The 26,735-nt window shown below is 36.4% G+C and overlaps 1 protein-coding gene across 1 annotated transcript; it reads left to right on the top strand.

The window, feature by feature from the left end:
- The first annotated feature begins 5 nt into the window (after positions 1-5).
- On the top strand, positions 6-25,219 carry MCEE (methylmalonyl-CoA epimerase). The gene is made up of 3 exons (XM_003339988.4): positions 6-230; positions 4,209-4,549; positions 24,814-25,219. Exons 1-3 carry the CDS (start codon positions 176-178, stop codon positions 24,964-24,966), a joined length of 549 nt encoding a protein of 182 aa, XP_003340036.3. The 5' UTR covers positions 6-175; the 3' UTR covers positions 24,967-25,219.
- The last annotated feature ends 1,516 nt before the right edge of the window (positions 25,220-26,735 follow it).

Below are 26,735 nucleotides of genomic sequence, written 5' to 3'. Positions count from 1 at the left end.
GACAGATAGGCCTTCCTCCTCGTAGACGCTCGACCAATTGCAGCAGTCGTACACGCCCTTCCTCTCACGCGGGCCCCCTTGTCCACTTTAGGCAGACATCCCTACTCCAATCCTGTGGCTGCGTTTGAGCCACCGCCTTCTTCCACCCACTCGCTCCACCCGTCCCACTACGAAGATGGCGCATGTGCAGAAGGTCGTCCTAGGGCTGGCTGTTGTGGCCAGGGCTGCAGGTATTCACCTCTGGGCTTTATGTGAGTGCTTCAGAGCGAACGGGGATGGGTGACTGGATCTAGTCAAAGGCTGAGGAGAGCTGTCTCCGCTCCTGGGAAGGGAGCTAACTGAATTTAAGAAGTCTTTCGGCAAGCCAGGCGGGGCTTTGTGAAGGGAAAGGTAATCTATTTAGAGCTCGAAGAGATCTTAAGGAACATCTAGTCTTTCTCATTTTACAGATGAAAAAACTGAGGCTCAAAAAGGTCAAAGTCACTCAGGCTCAGTAAGTGTAAAGAGTCTGAATTTCAACTCAGGACCTGTAGCAAGACAGACCTCTTACTCCCCTGTACCAGGGAGAACCCTTGGGCAAGGTACCCTGTAACCCAACCAAGGGCAGCAAGTCCCTGCACCAACTCACTCGAGGAAATTAAACATTTTAAAGTCCCTTAACAGTGTTCAGCAGTGAGGAATTGAACTGGATTTTTTTTTAAGTGTGTGGGGGTGGGGGTGAGGTGTCAGAGTGCTGACACCTTGCCCTGGGCAAACCTTTCCCTAGTCCAATCAAAGTTCCTGGAGAGGGCAAAGCAGTCCTTCCTGTAGAGGAGGCCAGCTGGGTAAATACCACTATTGCCAAACTAGCATCCCTAGAGGACATCGAAGAGTAAATGAACTGGGGAAAGGTCTTTTAAGAAGGCAATCAGTGTATACTTTCAATCCAAATTGGATTTTTTAAAGTGACTTTTTAAAAGCTCCAATAAAAAAAATGGTCAGTTTCAGCTCATACTTCATAAAATAGTGAAAGAATCAGATCCAGAGTTTACAAAATATCTATGATGGCTTATGATTATGTCCTATAATGATAGTGAGCACACTACATTTACAGAAACTAATAATAATAATAGATAACATTTATATAGCATTATGTACCAGGCACTGTGCTAAGTGCTTTACAGTTATCTCATTTGATCCTCACAACAACTCTGGGATGTAAAGTGCTGTCATTATCCCCATTTTACAGATGAGGCAACTGAAGCAAACAAATTAAATGACTTGCCCAGGGTCATACAACGGTGTCTGAGCCTGGATTTTAACTTAGGTCTTCCTCACTCCAAGCCCCGCCCTGTTATCTACTAACCCAGGTAGCTGCCCCAAGTCAGCCAGAAAGACTTGGTCGATCCTGGTTTGTTAAATTTTTACAGAATATTTAGCTTCCCTTCTCCCACCTTCATGAACCAAGATTAAATTCAAGTTTTCTGGCTCCCAACACTACTCTCCCCTATTTCCACTAACCCCCAATCTTTTTTCTTTGTTCTTCACAGCTTAATAGGTTTCCTATTTCCCCTTTCTAAATCTCTAGCTTTAATCTTGCCTTATGTGCTATGGGAGTGTCTATATGGGCATGTTTTCTTCCCCATTAAAATCTAATTTTCTCGAAAATATTTCACTTTTGCTTATGAATTCTAGTGATTTTTGGCACAGTGCTTAACATGTAGTTTTTGTTATTTAGTCATCTTTTTCATCTTATCTGACTCTTTGTGACTTCTTTTGGGATTTTCTTGGCAAAGCTAAAGTGGTTTGCCATTTCCTTCTTTGATCCATCTTACAGATAAGAAAACTGGAGTAAATAGGGTTAAATGACATGTCCAGGAACCAGTAAGTGAGGTCAGATTTGAACTCAGGAAAAGGAATCATCCTATCTCTAGGCCTGAGGATCTATCAATTGTATGACTTATCTGGCCAAGCACATAGTAAGCACTTACGAAATACTGTACTTATTGATTGATTTTTCTTAATAGAATTACTGAAACTCCTCATTCTTTAAACACATTTTACTGATGAGGAAATAGAAGCCTAAAATGGTTACATCACTTACTTAATCATACAATTTAGATGAGATTTGAACCCAAGTCCTTTGAATTCAACACCCTTGTTGTTTTCATTGTACCATCCTGCCCTTGTTCTTAAAGGCTTTTACACCTAAGACAACTATTATAAAAGAAATTTAGCTGACTGTGGAATTCTTTCCACATTATTCTCTATCAACTGTCAACTCTATCAAATGCTTACTATGTGCTAGATACTGTGCTAAGCCCTAGGGATAAAAAGAAAGGCAAAGAATAGTCCTTGTTCTCAAGGAGTTTCCAGGCTAATAAGTGCTTCCTAACTTAATCTTGTCTCCATTTCTTACCCTTCTAAGGAGTTCTACCAGTTATTGCCCTGTTAATCTTCCTAAAGCAGTTCTGATTATGTCACTGCTCAAAAACCTTCAAAGACACCACATCACTTTCTGAAAAAAAGTCATCCTTAACCTGGCAGTTGTAAGATTTAAGCAGGTTTTTATACTAAATATGAGAGTTATAAAATAATATTGTGGTTGCCAGTTTAAAAATATTATAACTTAGGTCAAAATGACTTTTAGCAGCCTTTATTTACAAAGAAGTAGAAAGTGGAAAAATGTAAAGAGACAGATTCTAACAAGCCTACCATCCCTTATCTAGTAAAGTTATGCTCAGCAGGGACTTCCCCAAGTCCCTTGTCTCCATGTGGATTTCCCAATAATCCTCAGCCATAAGTCTCAGTGGTGTCTTTAGCAAGAGTTTCACCAACACAGCCTTCTACAAATCCAAGGCAGGAATCTTAGCTAATTACCCAGCAAGTCAATGCAGGATCCAGAGAAAAAGTCTCCTCCAAGCCAAGTCAAGGATCTCAGCCACTCACTCCAAATGCCAGGAAAGGAATGACCCCTGGACCATACTGGTCTCTTCTTTTATGCTCCTCTTTTCCACATCACTTCCTTTAAGCATGCATATATTCCAAAGATAGATGTTCAGTTGTCCCACAACTAGTTATACATTTCTATCCTTTTATTCTTTAAGAGGAAGAGAGGGAGTAGAACAAAAATACCAGCTACCTCAGAGGAAATTCTCATAATTGGCTTTAATGTTGCCTATGATCTTCAATTTAAATGTTATTCTTCTTCTCAATTCACCATTTTTCCAATTGAATTTCATGTGAATGGAACATAGATTTTATTTTTGTATTACTGGAGTATTAATTTTAATGAGCTTAACTATAGAATTCAAGAAAAGTAAAAATTTTTCTTAAGGAAAAGACATTACTTTGATATATATGGTTACTCTATTATGTTTAAATTTAGCTAATTAGGCTTTAACCTTTATTCTTTTTCTTGTTCTGTTCCTTATTACCTTTTATGCGAAATGTGGCATGCTTTAAGGGTTGGTGATTTTAAGTGTGGGAATTCCCTCTACCTAGAAAGTTTGAGGCACATCTACAGTTAAGCAGATAATCTTCAAGAGTTAGCCTGTCAGATTAATCACACTGTAGCCAACCTGATAATTAGCCATTTCTGAATTTTTCTGGGTTCTTCCTTAGACAACAGACATACTGTCATTAAACCGTACCGAAAACATTTCTGGTTTGCTAGGATCAGGCAGAGTTTAGACTCAGCTAGTGTTGCCTTCAGCAAACTATACTGGCTGACAGTATGGCATAATAATAGAGGGCTAACCTCGGAGTCAGGAATACCTGGTTTCAAGTCCCTTCTTGGATACTGTGTGAAAGGTGCTGTGACTGAGGTTTGCATAACAAATTAGCACCAGACCTCTTTGGCTTTGGCACTGGATGGACCCCAAATAATTCTGTAGGAGATTTCTTTTTATATTTTTACACTTTTAATAGGCTTTAATACTTCTTAAAAGATAAGGGGCAGCTAGGTCCTGGGTTCAAATTTGGCCTCAGATACCTCCCAGCTGTGTGACCCTGGGTAAGTCATTAACCTCCCTTGCCTAGTCCTTTACCACTCTTTTCTCTTGAAACCAATACACAGTATTGATTCTAAAATGAAAGGTAAGAGTTTAAAAAAAGAGAGAAGAAAATAACAGTTGTTCACTAGAACATATACATTTACATTTTTATTAAGAGAAAAAAAAGAGATACAATTTTCAAATTAATTAACACATTGTCTTTCAATTTGACAGGAACTTTCACTAAACTGCAAACTCCTACTCCAACAGTAAGAACGTTTTCAAGGTCACAGCCTTTGTCTCAGAATGTACCAGAAGCCTTGTGGAATCTAGGTCGATTAAATCATGTAGCAATTGCAGTGCCTGACTTGCAGATAGCCAGGTCTTTTTATAGGAATATGCTAGGGGCCCAGGTAAGTGAGGTGGTCCCTGTTCCTGAACATGGTGTCTCCGTAGTCTTTGTGGAGCTTGGAAATACCAAGCTAGAATTACTGCATCCTTTGGGAGATGAAAGCCCAATTGAAAGCTTTCTGAAGAAAAACAAAGCAGGAGGAATGCATCATATCTGCATTGAGGTATGTAAAATTCTTTAAATATTTCTTTTTCCTACAATTATCTTTGACTTGCTAAGAATATTGATGACATTAAAAAAAAAAACTTTTATTAGCGATTTCCATGGATTATACTGGTATTATTCCCAAAATATTATATAAGCAATCTGCCTTTAAGAAATTAAGAAGAGAAAATACTAAAATATTTTCACCATTTCCTGACAAAATTCAACTGATTGTTCTTTAAATTTACAGAAGTCTGTATCTTGGGAGTAATTTCTTTTCCTGAAAGTTTGTGTGATTTTTTAAAACATATGATTTGTATCTAATAACAATACCTTGAAAAAACTTGAGCCTTTCTAGAAATATACTTGAAATGAATCCTTAAGCTGCAGAATGTCTTGTTTTTATTCAGATAAGACTCGACTTTTGAGGTACTGGACAAAGTCACATTCTAGTTAGTTACAGGACCATAAAAATAGAGTAAAATAAAATAATCTGAATCTAGGCCAATTATGATGCAAAATAATCTTGGGTTTATTTATGGATGAATCCTATCATTTGGGTCTTTCCTAGAATGAATTGTAGAGATAATAAAGAACTTCAAACCACCTGATGCCTACCAAGCTGAGGTTTGGTCGCTGAAGATAGCTTTTATGATGACTAACACAGAAAGCAGAGCCAGACCTCTTAGGCTGATTCTCTCACTGTCAGCTATCACTTGTAGGAACTTTCCTCTTATTTACCTCTAGCATCTCCACTACATTTGGCTTTACCATCAACTCCATTGCCATCAGACCTGCCAGTGTAGTGTATCCTGAGGAACATCACCAATATATGGTGATTTCCTTAATTAGAATGAGTTCCTTAAGAACAGACTTGTCTTGCTTTCCCATTTGTATCTCTCATGCTTAGCACAGTACTAAACACTTAATGTTTTTTCATTCATTGTCAGTCATTTATTGATTCACCTTGAATGATATGCTGCTTACAATTCCAGATAAGCCAGGTTAACCAGAGAATCAAATTTATTTACTTGCTATCTCTTGGGAAGCCAGAATGACAAATGTGTTCAAATTACATTTAAAATAAAACTAATTAGGTTCTGGAAAAAAACAAAGTAATAAATTAGTATATGGACCTTGTGAAATATATTTTGCTTTTAGAGGGGACTTTTTGGGTTACATTCTGAATTTAAGCTGCCTACTTAAAAAGAGAGATGTGAGATGTGACTGAAAGAATTTCAAATTCACATTGTTATCCTATCACTTTTGCCTTCATTCCTATGAAAGCTAGTTTCAGAATGAATCAGAATAGAACCTAACTTGGGGTTTTATATAGTATATCAATCAACAGAAATATATTAAATGCTTAGTATGTTTCAGACATTGTGCAAAGTAATAGGGGCAAAAAAAAATAATTTCTTCTTTTGAGAAGCTTATAGTCTAGCTGTGGGGAGACAACATTTACATATAAGAAATATACAACATAGATACAAGGTAATTTTGAGAGTTAGTATTAGCATCTAAGGGAATTTAAAATGGGTTTCATATAGAAATAGAACTTGAACTAAACCTTAAAGGAAACTAGGAACCCTAAAAAAACAATACAGTCCAGAAATGAAGAACATAAATGTGACTTGGAATGCTTTGTGTGAGGAACACTAAGAAGACAGTTTAACTGTGCCTTAGTGTGTGTGAAGGAGAGTAATAATATGTAATAAGTCCGGAAGAGTAGGCTAGGCCAAATTTTGATGAACTTTAAATGCCAAACAGCAGAATTTAAATTTGATCCTAGAAGTAATAGCCTTCCAAATTTGTTAAATTAGATAGAGATATGATCAGATCTGTACTTTAGAAAGGTCATTTTGGCAGCCTTGTGGAGAACGTTTAGAGTAGGGAAAGATTTGAGGCAGGGAGAACAATTGGGAAGCTATTGCAATAAGGAGGCAAGAGGTCATGAAAGTCTATAGAATGTGGCAACCATGTGAGTGCAGAGACTGGAACAGATTTAAGAGATATTATGGAGATTAAAAAGAGACTTAATGGAAGCTAATATTTATATAACACTTTGAGGTTTGCAAAGCACTTTATAAATATTATTTCATTTTATTTACACAGTACCCCCTTCAAGGTAGGTGCCATTATTTTTACAGATAAGGAACCTGAGGCAAATAGAGCCTTACCCAGTCACTCAGCCAATAAGTATCTAAGGTTAAATTTGAACTCTGCTCTTCCGGACTCCACACTCAGTGATCTATCCATGGCACGAGCTTAGAAGCTAATTAGATAAGTGGAGGGAGGAAGAATGAGAAGTTGAGACTGATGCCAAAGCCGCAAACTTGGGTGACTATAAGGATGCTGCTTCTCTCTCCAGAAGTAGAGAGGTTTAGAAAAGGAGTGGATTTTCGGAAAAGACAATGAATTTTATCTTAGGTATGTTGAATTTAATGTGCCTATTCAATTCAAACTTTCCAATAGGTTTTTGGAGCTCAAGAGAGAGGCTAAACTGGGCAGATAGATACAAGAATCATATCATAAAAATCATAAATCTTTGTGAACTAATAAGGTCTCCAAGAGAGACAATGTAGAAAGAGAAAAAGGAAGGGCTTAGGTTAGCCACAGTTAGGGTATTTGAAATGGATGATAAACTAGCAAAGGTGACTGAGAAAGAGAAGTAAGACAGGTAGGAGAACTATGAGTAGAGTTGTGAAAATTCAGAGAGAAGAAAGCAACTGAGAGAAGATGTTCCACAGTATCAAAGATATCAAGAAAAATGAAAACTGAGAAAGGACCAGAAGATTTGGTGCTTAGGAGATTACTGGTGATTTCAATTTTAGTTGAGTGATTCCAGATTTCAAAGAGCTGTGAAGAGAATGAGATGAGAAGAAGTGGAGGCAGTAAGTGTAAAAAGTTTATTCTGGGAGAGAGCTAGGACACTAGCTTGAAGGGGGAAGGGTCTAGAGAATTTTTTTTTTCCCCTAAGGATAAGTAAAATGGGTAAAAGCACTGGAAAATTGGTGGAATTCAGAGAGACTGAAGATTAAGGAGAGTGAACGCATAATCATGGGAACAATTTGTTAAAAAAAAAAAAGATAAGAGATCTAGGGGTTGGCCTTGGCAAAAATAAGGGCCCTCTTTATCTGAGACTGGAGCAGAAGAGGGAAGATGTAGATGTAGAGAAGGGGAGAAAACAGAGTTTATGACAAATGGCCTCCATTTTCTCAGTAAATTGTAAAGCAAGGTCTTGCTCTGTGAGGGTGGTTAGAGGTCCATTGTGGAAGGCTTGGGGGAAGCAAAGCAGTTCAGATGTCAAAATCAATTAAACCAAAAGTCCAAAGGCACCTTTCCCTTTGTAAAAGCCAATTCCATTAAATTATTCTTTACTTAAGGGGCAAAGTGACGCTTCAAGTTCATTATATTCTCTATCTTTTTCTATCATAAGTGGAATGTTTTAATCATGCTACAGATTTATTCATCACTCAATATTAAAACTTTAGTAACCATTCTCTTTATTTCTTGGTACAGCAATCTTGAAAGCAATAAATGGATTAGAATTAATAAAAAGCACTTTGAAATACTATTGAGGCCTTAGACAGAATCCCCCAATTCTTAGTTGCTATAGTAACAACTATATATATCTATATATATAGTAATTGGGTGCAAATGCAATTAAAACTCATTTTATTAATTTAGATATTCACTCAACATAGGCATGAATTAGAAACTTTTCATGTAAAGCTAAAAGCTACAAAAGATGACAAGACTTCCAGAAAGTACTGTACCTAACTTAGAAAAAGGACTGGAGATCAAGATTAAGGTTGATAGATAAATGAAGAAACTTTTAAATTGTATAAAAACACATCCCAAGAGTTCAAAACTCATTACAATCATTAATTAAGTCTTTTAATACCCATGTGAGTTATGTGAAAGAATTCATCTGTCATGGAGATGGTAAAAAGTTAATTGAGTAACTAAAGTAGCTGGAAACCAGCTCCAGCTATTTCCATTTAGCTAATTCTGTCTTCAGGACCTCAAGTTTCTTATACATAGTGTCTTCTTGAAATAACTCAGTGAATGTATAACTTCTAGAGGGTTACTTAACATGACTCCCTATAGCAAGTCTGTCTAAGATTCTGTCAGGGGAGTAATAAAGCGGCTATCTACAGATTTTTAATGGACAAAAACAGTGATCTCCACAATGGGCTGTCACTACTCTATAGCATGTGCAAGATAATTCAATTGGATGAAAAAAAGAAAACATTAAAACTTGGAACCAGGCCCTTTTACTATTATGAAATGTTAAAAAAAAAAATCTCAAAAATAGTGGAGGAAATTCAATTACATTGCTCTCTTTTAGAGAAGAAAAAGATGTTTTAATTCTTATATAATATTTTAAAATTTATTTCATTCTAAAAATATTCATTCATAAATAATAAAATTATTTATTTCATCTTTATATCATTATTTCAAATTTCTATTAGTAGAGTAGTTAACACATATGTAATTTGTCAACATATATTATGTATATAGACAGGCACACGCAGTGCTCTTAAGTTTGGAGATTCCAGATCTATAGTACCATAACGAATCAGTTATTTAATATCTCAATATTATAAAATAGCCTTCTTTAAAATCTACTACTTGATAGATACTTTATAGACATAATCTCAGTTCTTTATAACATTCTTATGGAGATAATTTTCCTCATTTTGCAGATAGAGAAACTGAAGTAAAGAACATGTAATTAATGTATCACATGAATCAGAAGCAAAATTGAATTATTGAACTCACTTTTCCTAACCTTTTCTCACCATGCCACATCCATTCATCAAATGGAGAAATATCACTGGCAAATAGGAACTTGGCAAGATTATTATAAGATAGTAAATAAGCTTCTTCAGGGTGCATTCTACTAATAGAGGAGAGAAATTATGGTGTTTTGTTTTTTTAAGCCCTTACCTTCTTGTCTTGGAATAAATACTGTGTATTGGTTCCAAGGCAAAAGAGTGGTAAGGGCTAGGCAATGGGGGTCAAGTGACTTGCCCAGGGTCACACAGTTGGGAAATGTCTGAGGCCACATTTGAACCTGGGACCTCCCATCTCTAGGCCTGGCTCTCAATCCACTGAGCCACCCAGCTGCCCCTGAAACTGTTCTTTTCATCTTTGTAACCCTAGTACTTAACTTAATAAAAATTTTCTTAGTTGAATCTAGAAACAGACTAACTTTGCTCTTTTCACATAAGCATGCAGTTTTGAAATTATCCTGATCTCTAATCCCTTAGCTTCTCATTTCTCATTCAGACCATTACCCTTACACTAGCTAAACTTTCTTCCTTTACCCCTCTTGACTTGTTGGTGAACAAGCTCCACACTCATCTGTCTATTTAGTCCCTTTGCCCTATCATTGTTGATCATACCTGCCAAGCCTCAACCTTAGACTTCTCTTACCATCCACTGCCTTCTTTCCTTTACATGTGCTGCTGAACCAAAGTGGAAAAAAATCACAAAGCCATGTTAACTGAGTCCACCACAAATTCATGCTGTAGAACCTCAATTGGACCCTCATTCTTGCAAAGTAATCCTTTCATACCTCCCCCAATTAACTCACTATTAATGGTTGCTAGGCGGCACTGAGCACTGGGCCTGGAGTCAGGAAGAGCTGAATTTAATTCTGGTCTCAGACACTTATTAGCTGTGTGACCTTGGGCCAGTCGCTTAATCTTTCCATCTCAGTTTTCTGAAGTTTCGTATAATTTCTGTTTGGTGTTCAAAGCCCTTTATAACCTGTTTCTCTCTGACATCTTACACTGTGTACCACTCTGCACTCTGTCCCCCACATTTTCTTTTCCATTTACTGCATTCCAGAGACACTGATCTCTTGCTTGCTGTTCCTTCAATTAGACATGCCACCTTCTAATTCTAGGCATTCACCCTGGCTATTTTCCTGGCCTGGAATGCTCTCTCCCTTCCTCTCTTGACTTCTGGCTTCCCTGATTTGCTTCAAGTCCCAAATAAAACCCACATTCTAGAGGAAGCCTTTCCAGTTCCTCTTAATTCTAATACTTTCTTTCAGTTGATTATTTCTAATCAATCTAATATATACCTTGTATATACTTAGTTATTTGTATGTTGTTTTTCCTATTAGGTTTTGAACTCTTTGGGGGCAAAGATTATTTTTTATTTTTCTCTTTATTCCTCATAGTAAGTGCTTAATAAATATTTACTGACTGACACTGAAGGCTTCTGATGCAATTTACTATTGTTATTAACATTATATAACTATTAAAGTGATATTCAGGAATTATTTTCCTAAAAAAAATGTTTTTTGAACTTTTTAATCAACTTGCATGACTTGGTGATTTTTTTTTAAACCCTTACCTTCTGTCTTAGAATCAATATTGTGTATTGGCTCCAAGGCAGAAGACTGGTAAGGGCTAGGCAATGGGTGTTAAATGACTTGCCCAGGGTCACACAGCTGGGAAGTGTCTAAGACCAGATTTGAACCTAGGACCTCCCATCTCTGGGCCTAGCTCTCAATCCACTGAGCTACCCAGCTGCCCCCTTCTTGGTGATTTTTTAATGAGCTATATATAACCTTCTATATCTTCTATATGATATATCTTGCTTTGAAATACTAGAACCACCCATCAGAAAAAAACAACACAACTTAATCAACTATATTTATTCATTTGAAGCTCTGATTATGTCTTACTTGATGATTGCTATAATACTTAACAGGTCTTCAAACCTTCAATCTATTCCCAAACACCATACTCAATCACTGCTAGAGTATTTTTCCTGCACAGCTTTGATCATATCCCTTTTCTCCAAAACATTTAGAAATTGCTAAATTTCTACTAAAATCCAAATTGCTTAGCCATAGCATTGTAAAGCTGTCACAATCTGGCTTCCATCTGTCTTTCAAGTCTTCTCTCACACAATTTTCCTTCAAATACTCTGTTCTGTAATCAAATTAAATTACTCACTTTTCTCCAAACTAATGTTGCCACTTCCCAACTTTGGATCTTTTGTTCAGATTTTATCCAAGGCTCCATTTGTTCTCCTGTCTTCTTTCCCTTATCTTTCTATCTATCTTTCCCTTAATCCAAAGTCTTCCTCAGGTCCCATCTCCTTCCTTCCTCTCTTTCTTCTACTTCTGAGTTTTGTGCTATTCTGAGATACCAAAAGTCTGGTATCTAGATTACTGAGGCATTATTATATTTATAAAACATTTTAAGGTATCAATTTTTATTTGAATGTCTGCAAGCAATTTCATCCTACTAAGCCCAGAGCATATTCTAAATTCTTTACTAGTCTTGCCAATAATTTAATCTCTTAGAAGGTAAAGAGAGAAACTGCTATTTAGGACTTAATTCTGATGAACAAGTAGTAATTGGTTTGTCATGTAAGTGATAGGGGCCCTGGAAACAAATGATGATATAATTTTGTAGTTTATAATCTAGAGGGGAGAGGATGCAGAACATAGATGAGATGTTACATTTGGATTTAGGAATACATTTTTAAAGTTTAGATAGGTATGGTTCCATGTTCAGAGAGTATAAAAAAGTGAGTATAGATTAATTAATTAATTAAGAATATTTTTCACCAAGATAAACTCAGAATGGGCGAATGACTTGAATATAAAGAAGGAAACTATAAGTAAATTAGGTGAACACAGAATAGTATATATGTCAGACCTTTGGGAAAGGAAAGATTTTAAAACCAAGCAAGACTTAGAAAGAGTCACAAAATGCAAAATAAATAATTCTGACTACATCAAATTAAAAAGTTTTTGTACAAACAAAACCAATGTGACTAAAATTAGAAGGAAAGCAACAAATTGGGAAACAATCTTCATAACAAAAACCGCTGACAAAGGTCTAATTATTCAAATCTATAAAGAGTTAAACCAGTTGTACAAAAAATCATGCCATTCTCCATTTGAAAATGGGCAAGGGACATGAATAGGCAATTTTCAGTTAAAGAAATCAAGACTATTAATAAGCACATGAAAACGTGTTCTAGATCTCTTATAATCAGAGAGATGCAAATCAAAACAACTTTGAGGTATCACCTCACACATGCTGGAGGGGTTGTGGCAAAGTAGGGAGATTAATGCATTGCTGGTGGAGTTCTGAATTGATCCAACCATTCTGGAGGGCAATTTGGAACTATGCCCAAAGGGCGATAAAAGACTCTCTGCCCTTTGATCCAGCCATAGCACTGCTGGGTTTGTACCCCAAAGAGATAATAAGGAAAAAGACTTGTACAAGAATATTCATAGCTGTGCTCTTTGTGGTGGCCAAAAATTGGAAAATGAGGGGATGCCCTTTAATTGGGGAATGGCTGAACAAATTGTGGTATATGTTGGTGATGGAATACTATTGTGCTCAAAGGAATAATAAAGTGGAGGAATTCCATGGAGACTGGAACAACCTCCAGGAAGTGATGCAGAGTGAGAGGAGCAGAACCAGGAAAACATTGTACACAGAGACTAATACACTGTGGTATAATCGAACGTAATGGACTTCTCCAGTAATGGCTTTACAGTGTCCCTGAACAACCTGCAGCGATCTACGAGAAAAAAACAAAACAAAACTATCCTCAAGCAGAGGACAAACTGAGGGAATAAAAACACTGAGGAAAAGCAACTGCTTGACTACAGAGGTTGAGGGGACATGATCAAGGAGAGATGCTAAATGAGTGCCCTAATGCAAATACCAACAACAAGGAAATGGGTTCAGAGCAAGGACACATGTGATACCCAGAGGAATTGCCCAGCAGCTAGGGAAGGGGTGGCAGGGGTAGGGGGGGAGGGAGAGGAAAAGAAAATGATCTGTTTCCAATGAACAATGTATGAAAATGACCAAATAAAATAATGTTTTAAAAATTAAAAACAAAAACAAAAACAAAATATTTTTACAAACCTTAAAAAAAAAAAAAGAATATTTTTCCATGGTTACGTGATTCATGATTCCCCCTACCCCATTTCCCTTCCTCCTCCCTGAGCTGACAAGCAATTCCACTATATATATATATATATATATATATATATATATATATATATATCTGATATACAGATATCATTGTTTAAAACCTATTTCCATATTATTCATATTTGCAGTAGAGCAATCGTTTAACATCAAAACTCCAATCATATTCTGTGATCAAGCATTTTTTTTTCTAATGTGTTTCTGTTCTGGCAGTTCTTTCTCTAGATGTGGATAGCATTCTTTCTCATAAGTCCCTCAGAATTACTCTGGATCATTGCATTGCTACTGGTAGAAAAGTCTGTTACATTTGATTGTGCCAGTGTGTCAATCTCTGTGTATAATGTTCTCCTGGTTCTGCTCCTTTTGCTCTGCATCAAAATTCCTGGAGGTCTTTCCAGTTCATTTGGAATTCTTCCAGTTCATCATTTCTTTGAGCATGATAGTATTCCATCACCATCAGATACCATAACTTTTTCAGCCATTTCTCAATCGATGGACACCCCCTCATTTTCCAATTTTTTGCCACCACAAAGAGTGAAGCTATAAATATTTTTGTACAAGTCTTTTCCCTTATTATCTTTTTGGGTACAAATCCTGCAGTGGTATGGCTGGTTCAAAGGGCAAGACAGTCTTTTAAAGCCCTTTGGGCATAGTTCCAAATTGCCCTCCAGAATGGTTGGATTAATTCTCAACTCCACTGGCAGTGCATTAGTGTCCCAATTTTGCCACATCCCCCCCCCCAACATTTATCACTTTCCTTTGCTGCCATATTGGCCAGTCGGTTAGGTGTGAGGTGGTTACTCAGAGTTGTTTTTAAAAATAATGCTACATTGAATAAATTCTTAAGCCGAATAAATATCCAGAATAAGTAGAAGCTCATAAAAAGTAGCTAAGGAAGACAAAAAAAGATTTTATAAATTGTGTTTCATCTGAGGTAGCAAATACTAAAAAGTGATAGACTCAATGTAATGGCAGAAAGCCAAGGTCCTCAAGTTTGTTGCTTTTCTTTGTTTCCCCTGAGGGTTCATAGTCTTCAAATAGGAAAGAATAGAAGTAACGTAATAAACAAGTAATTCAAGATAGCAGAAAAGCATCTTGTAATTTTAAATGAATTCAGGTCTACATGTTGAGCCATATCCCCAAAATACTGAAAGAACTTGAAGATGTGGTTACAGCATAACTATTAAGCATCTTTGTGGGATGATGGGGAATAAGTGCCAGAAAACTGAATACAGAAAACTGTGCCAGTGCTCATGGTTGAATAAAAGGTATATTACCTCCTCACTTCTTGGCTTCTCTGGCTTCATTTAAACCCCAACTAAAACCCCATCTTTTATATAAAACCTTTCTCATCCCTTTTCAATTCTAATGCTTTCTCTCTGTTAATTCTATTTATTACATACATAAGCTTGATTGTACATGTACATAGTAGATGCTTAATAAATGCTTATTGACTGACTAAAAATAACCAGCCAATGAAATTGATGCCAATATCCAACAAAATTTTGTAATAAGTTATTAAACTCATGTCTCGTAAAGATTTTGAAAAGAAAGGGTTCACTGTTGCTAGCATTATTTCAGCTAGAACATTAGCTCACCAAATAGGTCCTTGGAATATCTTGGGGCAATCTATGCATAGGAAATAAAATAATAAACTGTCTTTATTTTTTAATAAGGAAGAATTAGTTGACGTCTGAATTGGCCTCCTTGTGTATCATGGACTAGCTACATCAAAGGTAAAAATTAACACCAAATTAGAAGGATAAAGATAAGGTATTGCATGGGATCACAATAGGTGAATAAAATGTTGACTGAAAAATGAAGAGTGGATAGACATTGATCCTATTTATTGATCTCCAAACTGAGAAACCAATTCCTCTCCCAGCCCAAGTCTTCTCCTCCACAAGATTCCAATCCCTTGGGGCCTGTCCCCCATCAAGGTGATCAGTTTCACACACTATTCAGCCTGGCACTTGTTCTTTAGTGTCAGCCTCTGTCACAAATGGGAGGGCCTGGATTCAAGACTTGCCTCAGATACTTATTACTTGTGTGGCCTTGGGCACTTGTCTAGCTCTTACCACTCTTCTGCCTTGGAACTAATACACAATATTGATTCTAAGATAAAAGGTAAGGGTTTAAAATATATATGTTTATTAGTTATTCTTTAGAAATAGGGCAAATATATAAGAAGAAAATAGTAAAAGGAGATCAGAAATGAAGTATGAAGTATGATACAAAGCCTAAATATCTAGGTAACTATACACTAAGGATTGAGGTTAAGAAGGATAGGGACACAACCTTGTAATGACTAGATTGCAACCAGACCAGATGTTCTTTCTTTTTTTGTCATGTGCACATGAAAGGAAACAGTAAAGTAAAATCAAGATCATTTTGTATCTTTTTAAAGGGTAGCCCAGATACTTTCCCCAGTACTAGCTAGAATCAATTTGACTAAAAGGACCTACTCAACAGTAAATTTCATTTTGAGGGTATTTTAAAATGACAAAAGCTAGCTAGCTATGGTGAACTTTACAAAAGCTAAAGGTGCTATATCAAAGGAGGTAAATACAAATAAATTATTAACAGGTAATAGATGCATAGTGAAGAAGATGGCATCTGCATGTGCTAAATTTATCACTTGGAGAATAAGTCTCCTTCATGAGATTATTTTAGTACAGAGTTCTATTTCTGTAGAAAATTATAATTGGCTAGATTTTGTGTTTCTTTCTCTGTGTATCTTTCTCCACTATCACAACTGAAGTAGTCAAATCATATGTCACTGCTAAGAAGAAGTAACCCTGTCATCATTGGCAATTTGGTAGTGGCTATGAGAATTGAAAAAATGAAAAGGGCAGTTTCAGAGATACCTGAGAAACCTTACATGAACTGAGGAGTGACATGAGCAGACCAGAAGAACAACTTACTGTCAGTAAATAGCACTAAATGGCATTCTTGGGGAACAATCCTTCAGTCAGCTGTGTAGCTTACCCAGTAGTGGTAAAATATTATTATTAACTACTTACTTTTATTAACCATATATATGTAAATTGTTGCTAAGAATTCCATATGGAATGGAATCAAAAGTCTTATTCAAAGTCCAAGTATATTACTATCACACAAAGAAATTAATTTGGTTAGACATATTTTGTAGAAATGAAATCATTCTTGATTGACTGTTGCCTTGTCATTCCTTGATTTTTGGAAATCAATTCATGAAATACTCTGTATTTTCTCAGACACTGAAGGTAAGCTGATTGAACTTGAATTACTACAATCATTGTTATTCCTTTTTAAAAAGCTGGGTACTATAATTATTCATTTCTAGGCTTCAGGAACATTTGTCTTAAAAGAGCTCTCAAAAATTCAGCAAATGGTACTAAAATACCACCTGCAGAACCCCATAAAGGACATGTCACCAAGATTAACTGCTTAGGTACTTTTACTTAATTTTTTTTAACTTTTAAAATTTAGACACATTTACTTTTAAACTCAAATTTTCAACCATTTCTTTCCCTACTTTAGTTTGGTTTCCAATTCTAACATCATAAGTAACTTTTTTGTCATAATTTAAAAAATATATATTTTCCCTAAAAGGAAGGAGGCCCCTTGTAATTGTCATCCTTAATTAGTGCTTTTGTAACTTATATAATTAAATACCATTTTTTTCTGTTGTTATTTATATCTCTTGCAGCCCCTGAGCATGTGTGTATAAGTGTATGTGTGTATTTATGTGCTGTCTGCCTATCTTAATTTATTTAACTCACTATGAGAGAGTATATTTTCTTTGTATTCCTCTGATTCCTGTCTTTGAGGTCTATCACTTAGAGAATCTAAAATGGTGTAGTCAATTGGATTTCATGCTGTTCTCAATATTTCTGGACATACAAAAGAGCATGCTCGTGAGTCATTCAACTATCATAGAATTATCTGCCTCTTAGAAACTGTACCTTCACCCCTGCTCACTGGATCTTTCTTGCTATTGTCCTAGGTTTCCTGAACTTAGTTGTCCTTAAGTTTTCTTTACATTAATTTTTCTCCTTACTTTCAAAGAGATCCTAAGTTCTTTCATCTTCTGTTCAATACATTAAGATTTTAATTTACCTTTAAATAAATCTTATAAAATTACATTTTACAAGGAATTAACAGAGAGAAAGTATTAGAATTGAAAATTGGAATTCCAATTGAAATTCCAACTGAAAAGACTGTTGAAGAGGAAACCTGAGAACGACATTTTAAATCTCTGACTTTATCTCAGCTCCTGTTGCCCTGAGTCTGAACTGTGGCCAAGGGGCCAAACCCAGAGTGAGTCAACCTGACTTTCTCTCAGGGGGCTCAGTTTGCCAAAGCCTGAGTTCCCCCCAAACTTGAGGAGGGAAGAAAAGGGTTTTAGATAGAGACAGGAACCCTTTTCCCCACTTTCCTCTCCCATTCTTTCCTTGATATTTTTTCCTTTGTATTATCCTGATTGATAATCTGTTCCCCAAGCTGTGAACAAGAGTGAGTGAATAGATCAAGGGGGGACCCTTTGGTCTCAAGTAGTGGAGGGGGGACAAGAGGGACAAGAGTGAATCTGGGAGAGCAGCCTTAGCTAAGGAGGGAAGGTAGAAGGGGGAAAATCTTCAAACCCCCTCTCCTCTTTCTGAGCCAACCCTAAACACCATCTGTCTCCTGAACCCACTTTGAGAAGGGGGCATCTCCACCCTCTTTCCCCCTCTCTATACTGAAAGTCTTAACCCCTCTAATACAAATTAACCTCCCCTCGAATTGTGACAAGGAAATCACTTTAAAAGACTGATATATATTAATTTAAGGTCACCAAGGAATTCAGCTATGTAATTCCTAAATGAAAACTCAAGTCAGCAGTCAACCTTTTATGGAGTTTAATTACAAACAGGAGGAAGAAAGGTATTAGAGATAGAGAGAGAGAGAGAGAGAGAGGAAGAGAGAAAGGGGAGAGAAGGGAATAGGGCTTAAATACCCCTTCTGTTTAGACTGGGCCAAAAGGCCCAAGCCCTTAGATAGCTGGGGCAAAGAAAGGAGATCAGTCCCTATTACTCACGTGACCAAAATGGAGAAACAGTCTCAGGGGCCTCCACCTCCAGCTTCCTTCAGAGCCAATCCTCAAAGCACCACCTCTCCAACCAACCACCTCAGTCCTCAGACCCCGCTATCTTTAAGGAAACCATCCAAGTTCCCTCCCCTCAGCTCTCACATCTACCAATCACTGTCCAATTCTTCCCTGTGCCAATGGTGGCTCTAGCTTAACCCAGGACCGCCCAGAGGTCTGCCCCTTTGCACATGTCTGTTGAAGGTCATATTCTCAAATAATTAAATCTTGATCCTTTGCTGCAGCCCTTCCTAAATCCTGTTAGGACTGAGTGGGGTGGAAATTGTATTTTCCAAGACCTGGTTCTGTCATTCCAAGTATCTCTATTGTATCAATTCTAAAATCAATCATGACTCAAAGAAATTCCTGTTCTATGCTTAAGCATAGGTCAAAGCCCTTTCCATTGTTCAGCAAAAGGTTTCTGTCCTAAAGTAATCTTAAGAAGGGAGGAGGAGGAACCTCCCATGCCAATGGGGTTCACATTCCAATAGAGTTCCCACTATCAATAGGGAATTTTCCAAGTATGAAATTTCCCAATGGTGAAATTTCCAACATTTATAAGTCTAAGAAATTTTAAGGTTTACAGAAAACACATCTCTAGACCTGGCTCTCAGTCCACTGAACCACCTATCTATCCCATTAATAAACATTTAAAGGACTTATTTAAACTCTGTAAACTCCCCAATTCATTTCCAAGGGCTCTTTCATAGTTTGTAAAGGATATTTGCTGGCTGAAATGGTTTCTGAACTCTTTTGTCTTGGATTCCTAGCATTTCATGTAGGCCCTTAATGTTTAGTGCTGGCTTTTTAATTTTATCAACTGCTTTATATACAATTTTCTAGGAGATAATGATAAATAGGATCAATGTCTATCCACTCCTCATTTTTCAGTCAACATTTTATTCACCTATTGTGATCCCATGCAATATCTTATCTTTATCCTTCTAATTTGCTGTTAATTTTTACCTTTGATGTACTAGTCCATGATACACAAGGAAGTCGATTCAGACTTTACTAATACATGAGTGATCATTTGTTTTCTGTTAAGATATAATCAGTTTCTACTTTGTATTTGAGACTCACCATATCCATTATCTTCTGTCTTCTTGGAGAAAGTATTCTTGCTGTATGAGTGTGAGCCTTTTGCCTCTTTCGTTTCATAATCATGAACTCAATTGAATTCTAATTCTTGGTAGAAGGGCTTGAATGTAAATCCCTTCTTCTGTCTTTATATTTTCATGATAAACCTATGTTTATTGCTTTGGAGATCTGATGCTTACTGGGAGCTGGAAGGTCATTCAAGGATATGAGTCAGATTCTTTTATTCTCAGGAAAGAATTTTGGGTGAGAATACCAAGCCATAAAGAGTCTTGGATAGAACCTTCCAATATCGAATCCTACCTATCTGTCTTGGGCCCCAATTGGCATAGGTTTCAAAAACCCACAGCAGATTAAAAGCTACAGATTCAAAATAGGTACCTTGATAAGCCCTGAAAATTTATGAATGATATCAAAAGAGGATATTTTTTTAAAAACTAAAAACAAACCCCAAAATATAAAAAGAATTCAGAAACCACAGAGTTTGGGGGCCTGTTGAGAACTGTATATAGGACAGTATAATAACTCATATTTATAATGAAGTTGTTTTTTATAAAGGCAGGAAAACATTTTAGAACTATTTCCATCTAGGATTACTAAAAATAAATTAAAACCGTGAAACTTTTAACATCTTTAAAACAGCTCTCCAAAATGACATTTCCAGAGGGTGCTAGATAGCTGAAATTTTATCTTAAATAGATAAATGGGGAAATCAGCACCTAGCTTGGGGAGTTATGTCAAACCACTATTTGAATTTGGGTTTAAGTTATCTAAACTCAATTGGCTACTCACTGTTAGTAAATCAATCCTTTTAATCTTTCCTAACTAATTATACTACTCCCCACAATAACTGTTCCAAACCTTCTCTTTTCTCCTTAAATTTCCCACACTGTCTCTTCCCTGCACTAGGCTCACAGCTAATAACTTCACTTCATACTTTGCTGGTGAAGTAGCATACATTTGTTTTGAACTCTCCATTCTCTCCTCCTTTTGTCTAATTTTTGATATAGAAGTAAACTTCTGTCTCATGAAGGCTAATCCCACTACACATTCCTGTAATCTCCTCTCCTGCCTTCTCTAGCAGATTGCCCCCTCTGACATCCTCTCCTTTCCCTTTCTCTTTTTCCTCTCCTCTAAACTTCAAGTCTTATCTATTGGTTCCTTCCTTGCTGTCTGCAAACATGTAGCAGGAGAAGTCTCCCTATTTTTAAAACATCCTCACTTAGATTCTACTGTCCTTTCAAATAATCATCTTTCCTATTCAGAGCCAAATTTCTAGAAAAAGCTATTTTTTACCTCCACTTCTCCTCTCCACTCAATTCTTTGCAATCTGAATTCCATCATTCCTAAACTGAAACTGCTCTTAAAAAAAAAAGAAAGAAAATGAAATCTCTCTGCAAAACAAATTCTCACATTGATGGTGCCTGAAAGTATATTATGTCTCTTTCTGCACTTTTAAGTTTATCACCTCTTTGTCAGAAAAAGTGTTTCATCTTTAGTATTCTGGACTTGTGATTTATCATTGTACTTATATGAGTTCTAAAGTCTTTCAAAATTGTTTTTTGGTTTTTGTTTTTTCCCCTATAATACTGTTGTCATTGTAAAAATTTTTCTAGTTTTATTCACTTCACTCTACATCTTTTCATGGGAGACTTTCCAATTTCTTCTGAAACTGTCCATTTTGTCATTTCTTATGGCACAGTATATGCCATTATATTTATATATTATAATTTCTTTTGGCCACTCACTCATAGGAGAATAACCCATTAGTTTCCAGTACTTGGTTACTATTTTTAAAAATACTGCAACTATTTTAGGACATATTGTGACCATTTGGGTTGGGCATATAATATTTTCTGATCTTTTTGGAATATTGGGTCTAGTAGTAGGATAGTGGTAGCATAGCTAGGTCTGAGAGAAATGATTTGTGTAGCCGTTAAGGAAAACCCCACAATTTGACTCCCACTTTGGGTTAACCCCTGCCTTAGTATTGAATCAATGATTCCTATGCTACATTTCAATGAGTGTTTTCCAATTTAATGTGATTTCATAGGAGTAGTGATTATTTCTTGAATGTTTCTTTTGTATTAACACATATTAATATACAGTTAGTGATAATCAACTAATTTTCATACATAATATGAGTCATTAGATTAGGTTAAGTAGTTGAGTAGTTCTTCCATCTTTTAGACTTAAATTTGTCAGGACATGTCCTTTCCCTGACCGCTGCTAAAGGATCTTCCTCTAAGCCTATCCCTCCAAGTCCTGCTTGACAGATGTGCCCTAAGGTTCAGTGGAAAATTCCTGGTTATTTTAGGAGCCCCTCCCTCAGCCTTGTTTCATTGCCTTTGATTGATTGGAGTGGTTTTAACTTTTTTAAACCCTTTGGACCCTGTGTTGTTGGGAGTGTAGTGGGGAGAGGCAATTCCACAGACGTATTACCAGGAAGACCTACCTGCCCTGGACATAGTGGAGGGGAAGAGTTTTTGACTGGCTTGTTGCTATATGTTAACCTGTTGCTTTGTGTCAATGAGCTGATAGAGTAGGAATGGTATAGTTCTGTCAGCCTGCAACCACTAACAAGAATGTATATTTTGTACTCTACCATTTGGACAATCTGAGACTTGAGGATTATAAAAACTGTGATCTGGAGTAAATAGGGATCTTAGACTGTGAGGAAGGTTTGGGATCCTATTTGTTGAAGGGGACCAAGTCCCTTTCATAGTTATTGGCTCAAAGTCCTGCCTCAGTTGTCTTATTGCAGATTGCACCGATTTCTAGCAGTTCAGGTCAAAGGATATTCACATTTTAGTAACTTTTTGGGCAGAGCGTCAAATTGCCTTTCAGAATGGTTAGGCCATTCATAATTCTGCCAACAGTATTTTAGTGTGTTTCTTTTCCCACAGCCTTTCCAATATTTGCCATTTTCCCGTTTTGGGCATCTTTGCCAGTCTGATAATTATCAACTGGAACAGAGTTGCTTAATTTTGATTTCTCTTATTATTGGTAACTTAGAGCATTTTTTTAAACTTGGTTGTTGATAGGTTGGATTTCTTTCTTTCAAAACTTCCTGTTCATATATAGAAATAAATATACATTTATTTATTGGGGCAATGTCTTAGTCTTATAAATTTGAATCAATTTCTTATATATCCTGGATATGAGATCTTTATGAGAGAAACTTATGGCAAAGAATATTTTTCCCCATTCACCTACTTCCCTTCTAATTTTTTTTAAACCCTTACCTTCTGTCTTAGAATCAATATTGATTCCAAGGCAGAGTAGCAGTAAGGGCTAGAAAATGGAAGTTAAGCGACTTACCCAGGATCACAAAGCTAGGAAATATCTGAGATCACATTTGAACCTAGGACCTCCCATCTCTGGGCTGGCTCTCAATTCACTGAGCCACATAGCTGCTCCCCTTCCCTTTTAATTTTAACTATGTGAGATGTATTTATATATAAAAACTTATAAATTTTATGTAGTAAAAATTGAGCTTCTCTATTAATTATTTAGTAATAGACCCTTCCTTTATCCATAGAATCAAAAGATAATTTCTTTTTTGTGCCTCTTATTTGCTTATGATGTGACCTTTTATATCTAGATCATTCATTAATTTAAAACTTATCTTGGTATATAGTATAAAGTATTGGTTAAACCTAATTTGTGCTAGACTGCTGTCCAGTTTTCCCAGTAGTTTTTGTCAAATTGTATTTCTTTCCCAGTTATGCAGTCTGTGGGTGGATTTGGACCCAGATCTTCCTGACTATAGACTTGGTACTCTAGCCACTGAACCACCTTGCTTTCCCAGATTATCATTTCCTTATTTTGGACCCAGTCTCTCTATTAATAAGATCATTTTCCAAAAAGGCTTATTGCCAATAGTTTGGTCACTAAGTAACAAGTTTTCTAGGCATGACAACCCATGAAGTAAAATACAAAATTGTCTTCTATCCTTTTCTGCTTCTGTAACTGCAATGAATGTGGCAGAGCAATGGGAAAAGGGCAAAGACAGTTCTAATATTCACACTTTTCAAGCAAAGCTCATAAATATTTATTTAATTAATTTAAATCTTGGTATTCTAAGTATGGGATCATTGTTCAAACTAGTGAATAAGAATACTAGCGTGGGAACTGCACCTTACTGATATTGACATTCTCGACATAAATGAACCCAGAGTCCCTGCTGAGTTTTGGGTCGCTCTTCCTTTTCTAGGTAGTTATGGTTTTTCACTAATATATTCAAGAATGCTAGTAGGGAACAAAGTCAATGTCATAGGCTTATAATTTAAAGACTCTAACCACTTCTCTTTTTGGAGCGTTGGGGACATTTCCACTTCTGAGTTCTGTGGCACCTCTCTCGTGTCCAGAAGATTTTTTTAGAGATCACTGATAGTGGCTTAGCAATCACACCTGTGAATTCTTCCACTACCTTTGCTATTGACTTATTCAAGCCTGGTGACTGGAACTCATTGAAAGGAACTAAAGGTTTTCTTTCTATCTATACAAGAATGTTTTGCACTCAGAATGGTACACGGTTTTTTTTTTTTTAGCCTGAAAGATAAATGAGACACTTGTGTATAGTAGGAAAGAATTTCATAGAATCCTAGAAATGGAAGGAAGGGACCTCTATGGCCATCTAGTTCAGTCCATATGATTTACCAATGAGAATTCTTAAATCCTGCACTTTATTACAAGAGGAAATTCAGCAATCTCCTCTGGAAATCTTTATAAAAATAGGATTCTGATATGGTCCAGATGATTTAAGACAGAGTATGTGGTTTAAAACATGCAGCCTGTAGGCCACATGCAGTGTGCAACAAGAGTAGACCAGAACCAAATTAAAACATAATTAATTGGGAAATATTTAAATTAACAAAAAATACAATCAAGATAATATGGCATTCTAAAACCAAGTAAATATGTGGCTTTCAGTCATCCTCATGTGTGGATTAGTGATCCTTGTTTCTATTTGAGTTTGATTCCACTGTTTTAGGTGATCTCTTAAGGATAATTTTGACCTCAAAATTTGGTGAATGAATATTCTAATATGCTTAAGTATGGTTTTTCTTCCCTTCTTTTCACAAGGTGGATGATATAGAAGCAGCTGTGACTGATTTAAAGCAAAAGAAGATCCGTATTCTGAGTGAGAAGGCTAAAATTGGAGCACATGGGAAACCAGTGATTTTTCTCCATCCTAAAGACTGTGGTGGAGTCCTTGTAGAACTTGAACAAGCTTGATTGTAAAGTTGTGAAAATGAGAGAGAATTTCCAATGAAATATTATTTTATATTTGATCTCTGTTCAGTGTCCTCAGTTATGTCTTATCCTAAGAGTTGAAAAATCAAACTGACAGATTAAGTGAATAAAATAACAAAAACACATTATTTTTACTTTTTCCTGTTCTGTGAGGAAATATTTGTTATTCAAACCTTAAAGAAATTGTAAAAATCATGTTTATGGAAATAAAATTATCTATATCTTTTGAATGGTATGAAATCTCCCCAAATAATGTTTGCTCATTATACCAGATGAATATGTGCATACAGTAGAACAAATGCTCTCTATATGAAGAGACTAACTCCCACTCCCACTCCGCTACCAAACAGTGGGTGCATTGACACTTGATATAGACGTAGATTGCTAAATGTTTGGGACTGTCCTGTTTAACAAGCTGTTCTACAAGCAATTTGTGGGTAAGTTTAGTATTTTTAACTAAGTTTTTAAGCCAAAACTTTCTTAGATTGTTTGAAACCACCATGTTTTCAGAGCATACTACCTTGGGCCAAGCTGTTTTTGGGTTGGGAACATAAAAATGAGAGAAGGAAAGTATTTTTGGAAGTTTGAATAGACAGATAAATCGATGACTGGATCTGTGGCTGGGCAGATCCATGAATAGGTCAGTTCATTAATGACATATATTGAATGGAATATTGCTTATTGGACCTCATACAAAACAAATGGAAACCCTTTGTTTGCTAAGTTTACATTCTAATTGGAGTCATATGAATACATTTTTTTTTAACCCTTACTTTCAGTCTTAGAATGAATATTATGCATTGGTTCTGTTGGAGGGAAAGAGAGAGAAATAGATAAAATGTAAATAAGGAAAAAGTTTTGCTGGAGAAGAGCTAGCCACATGCCAGGAACCAAATGACAATGGATCCTGGAACTGAGAGAGGAGATTTGAGGGGACACCAGCTGGGCCTGAGGGCTCTTGGCTTCCTGTCTCCAGAGTGGACTGGAGGTCTTGGCTTCCTGTTCCAGGAGCTGAGGAGAGTTAAGATACCTTATATCTGCTGTTCCTGCTTGGATAAAACCTACATTGAAGTGAAAGTAAAGTGTCCCTGTCTGCTGAGAAGTACTGCCTTTACTGAGAAGAAAAACCCAAAGAAGATCTGTCTAACAGCCAGTGAGGGAGGCTATCAGCCTTACTTCATTGAGGGGTGCTGAGGGTTGAAATAAACCTCAGTATCTCAACATCATCTTATCATTAGTATTATTATATCAGTTCTAAGACAGAAGAGTGGTAAGGGCTAGGCAGTGGGGGTTAAGTGACTTGCCCAAGGTCATATAGCTACAAAGCTGATTTGAATTTAGATTTGAACCCAGGACCTTCAGTTTCTAGTCTAGCTCTCAATCTACTGAGCCACCTAGCTGGTCCCCAATAAATGTACTTTTGAAAAAAATGTATTGTGGGTAGTGGGGCAGGATTTGAGTAGATCAGTCAATATTTTAACCAGATGAGAACACTTCTTATTGGATTAATCAGACATATAGGCTTTAGACTAAGTGAGGGAAAAGTCCTTAATTAATTTTGGTATCTTTGAAAACCATTGGATGAACCAGAATGATGTTGTACAGGAGGAGTATTTGTTGAGGAAAGTTGCTCACACTCTGATGATAATCTTTAAAATAGTGATCCATTTGGAAACTGAGGGTTTTTTTTTTGTTGTTGTTGTTTTGTTTTGTTTTTGGTGGTGGTGGTGGTTTTTAGCATCTAGTAGTTT

This window comes from Monodelphis domestica, chromosome 1 (genome assembly GCF_027887165.1).
Source record: "Monodelphis domestica isolate mMonDom1 chromosome 1, mMonDom1.pri, whole genome shotgun sequence".
In the NCBI taxonomy this organism is placed as follows: Eukaryota; Metazoa; Chordata; class Mammalia; order Didelphimorphia; family Didelphidae; genus Monodelphis; species Monodelphis domestica.
The sequence above is the reverse complement of the archived record's forward strand: the minus strand, read 5'-3'. Positions and strand labels throughout refer to the sequence as shown.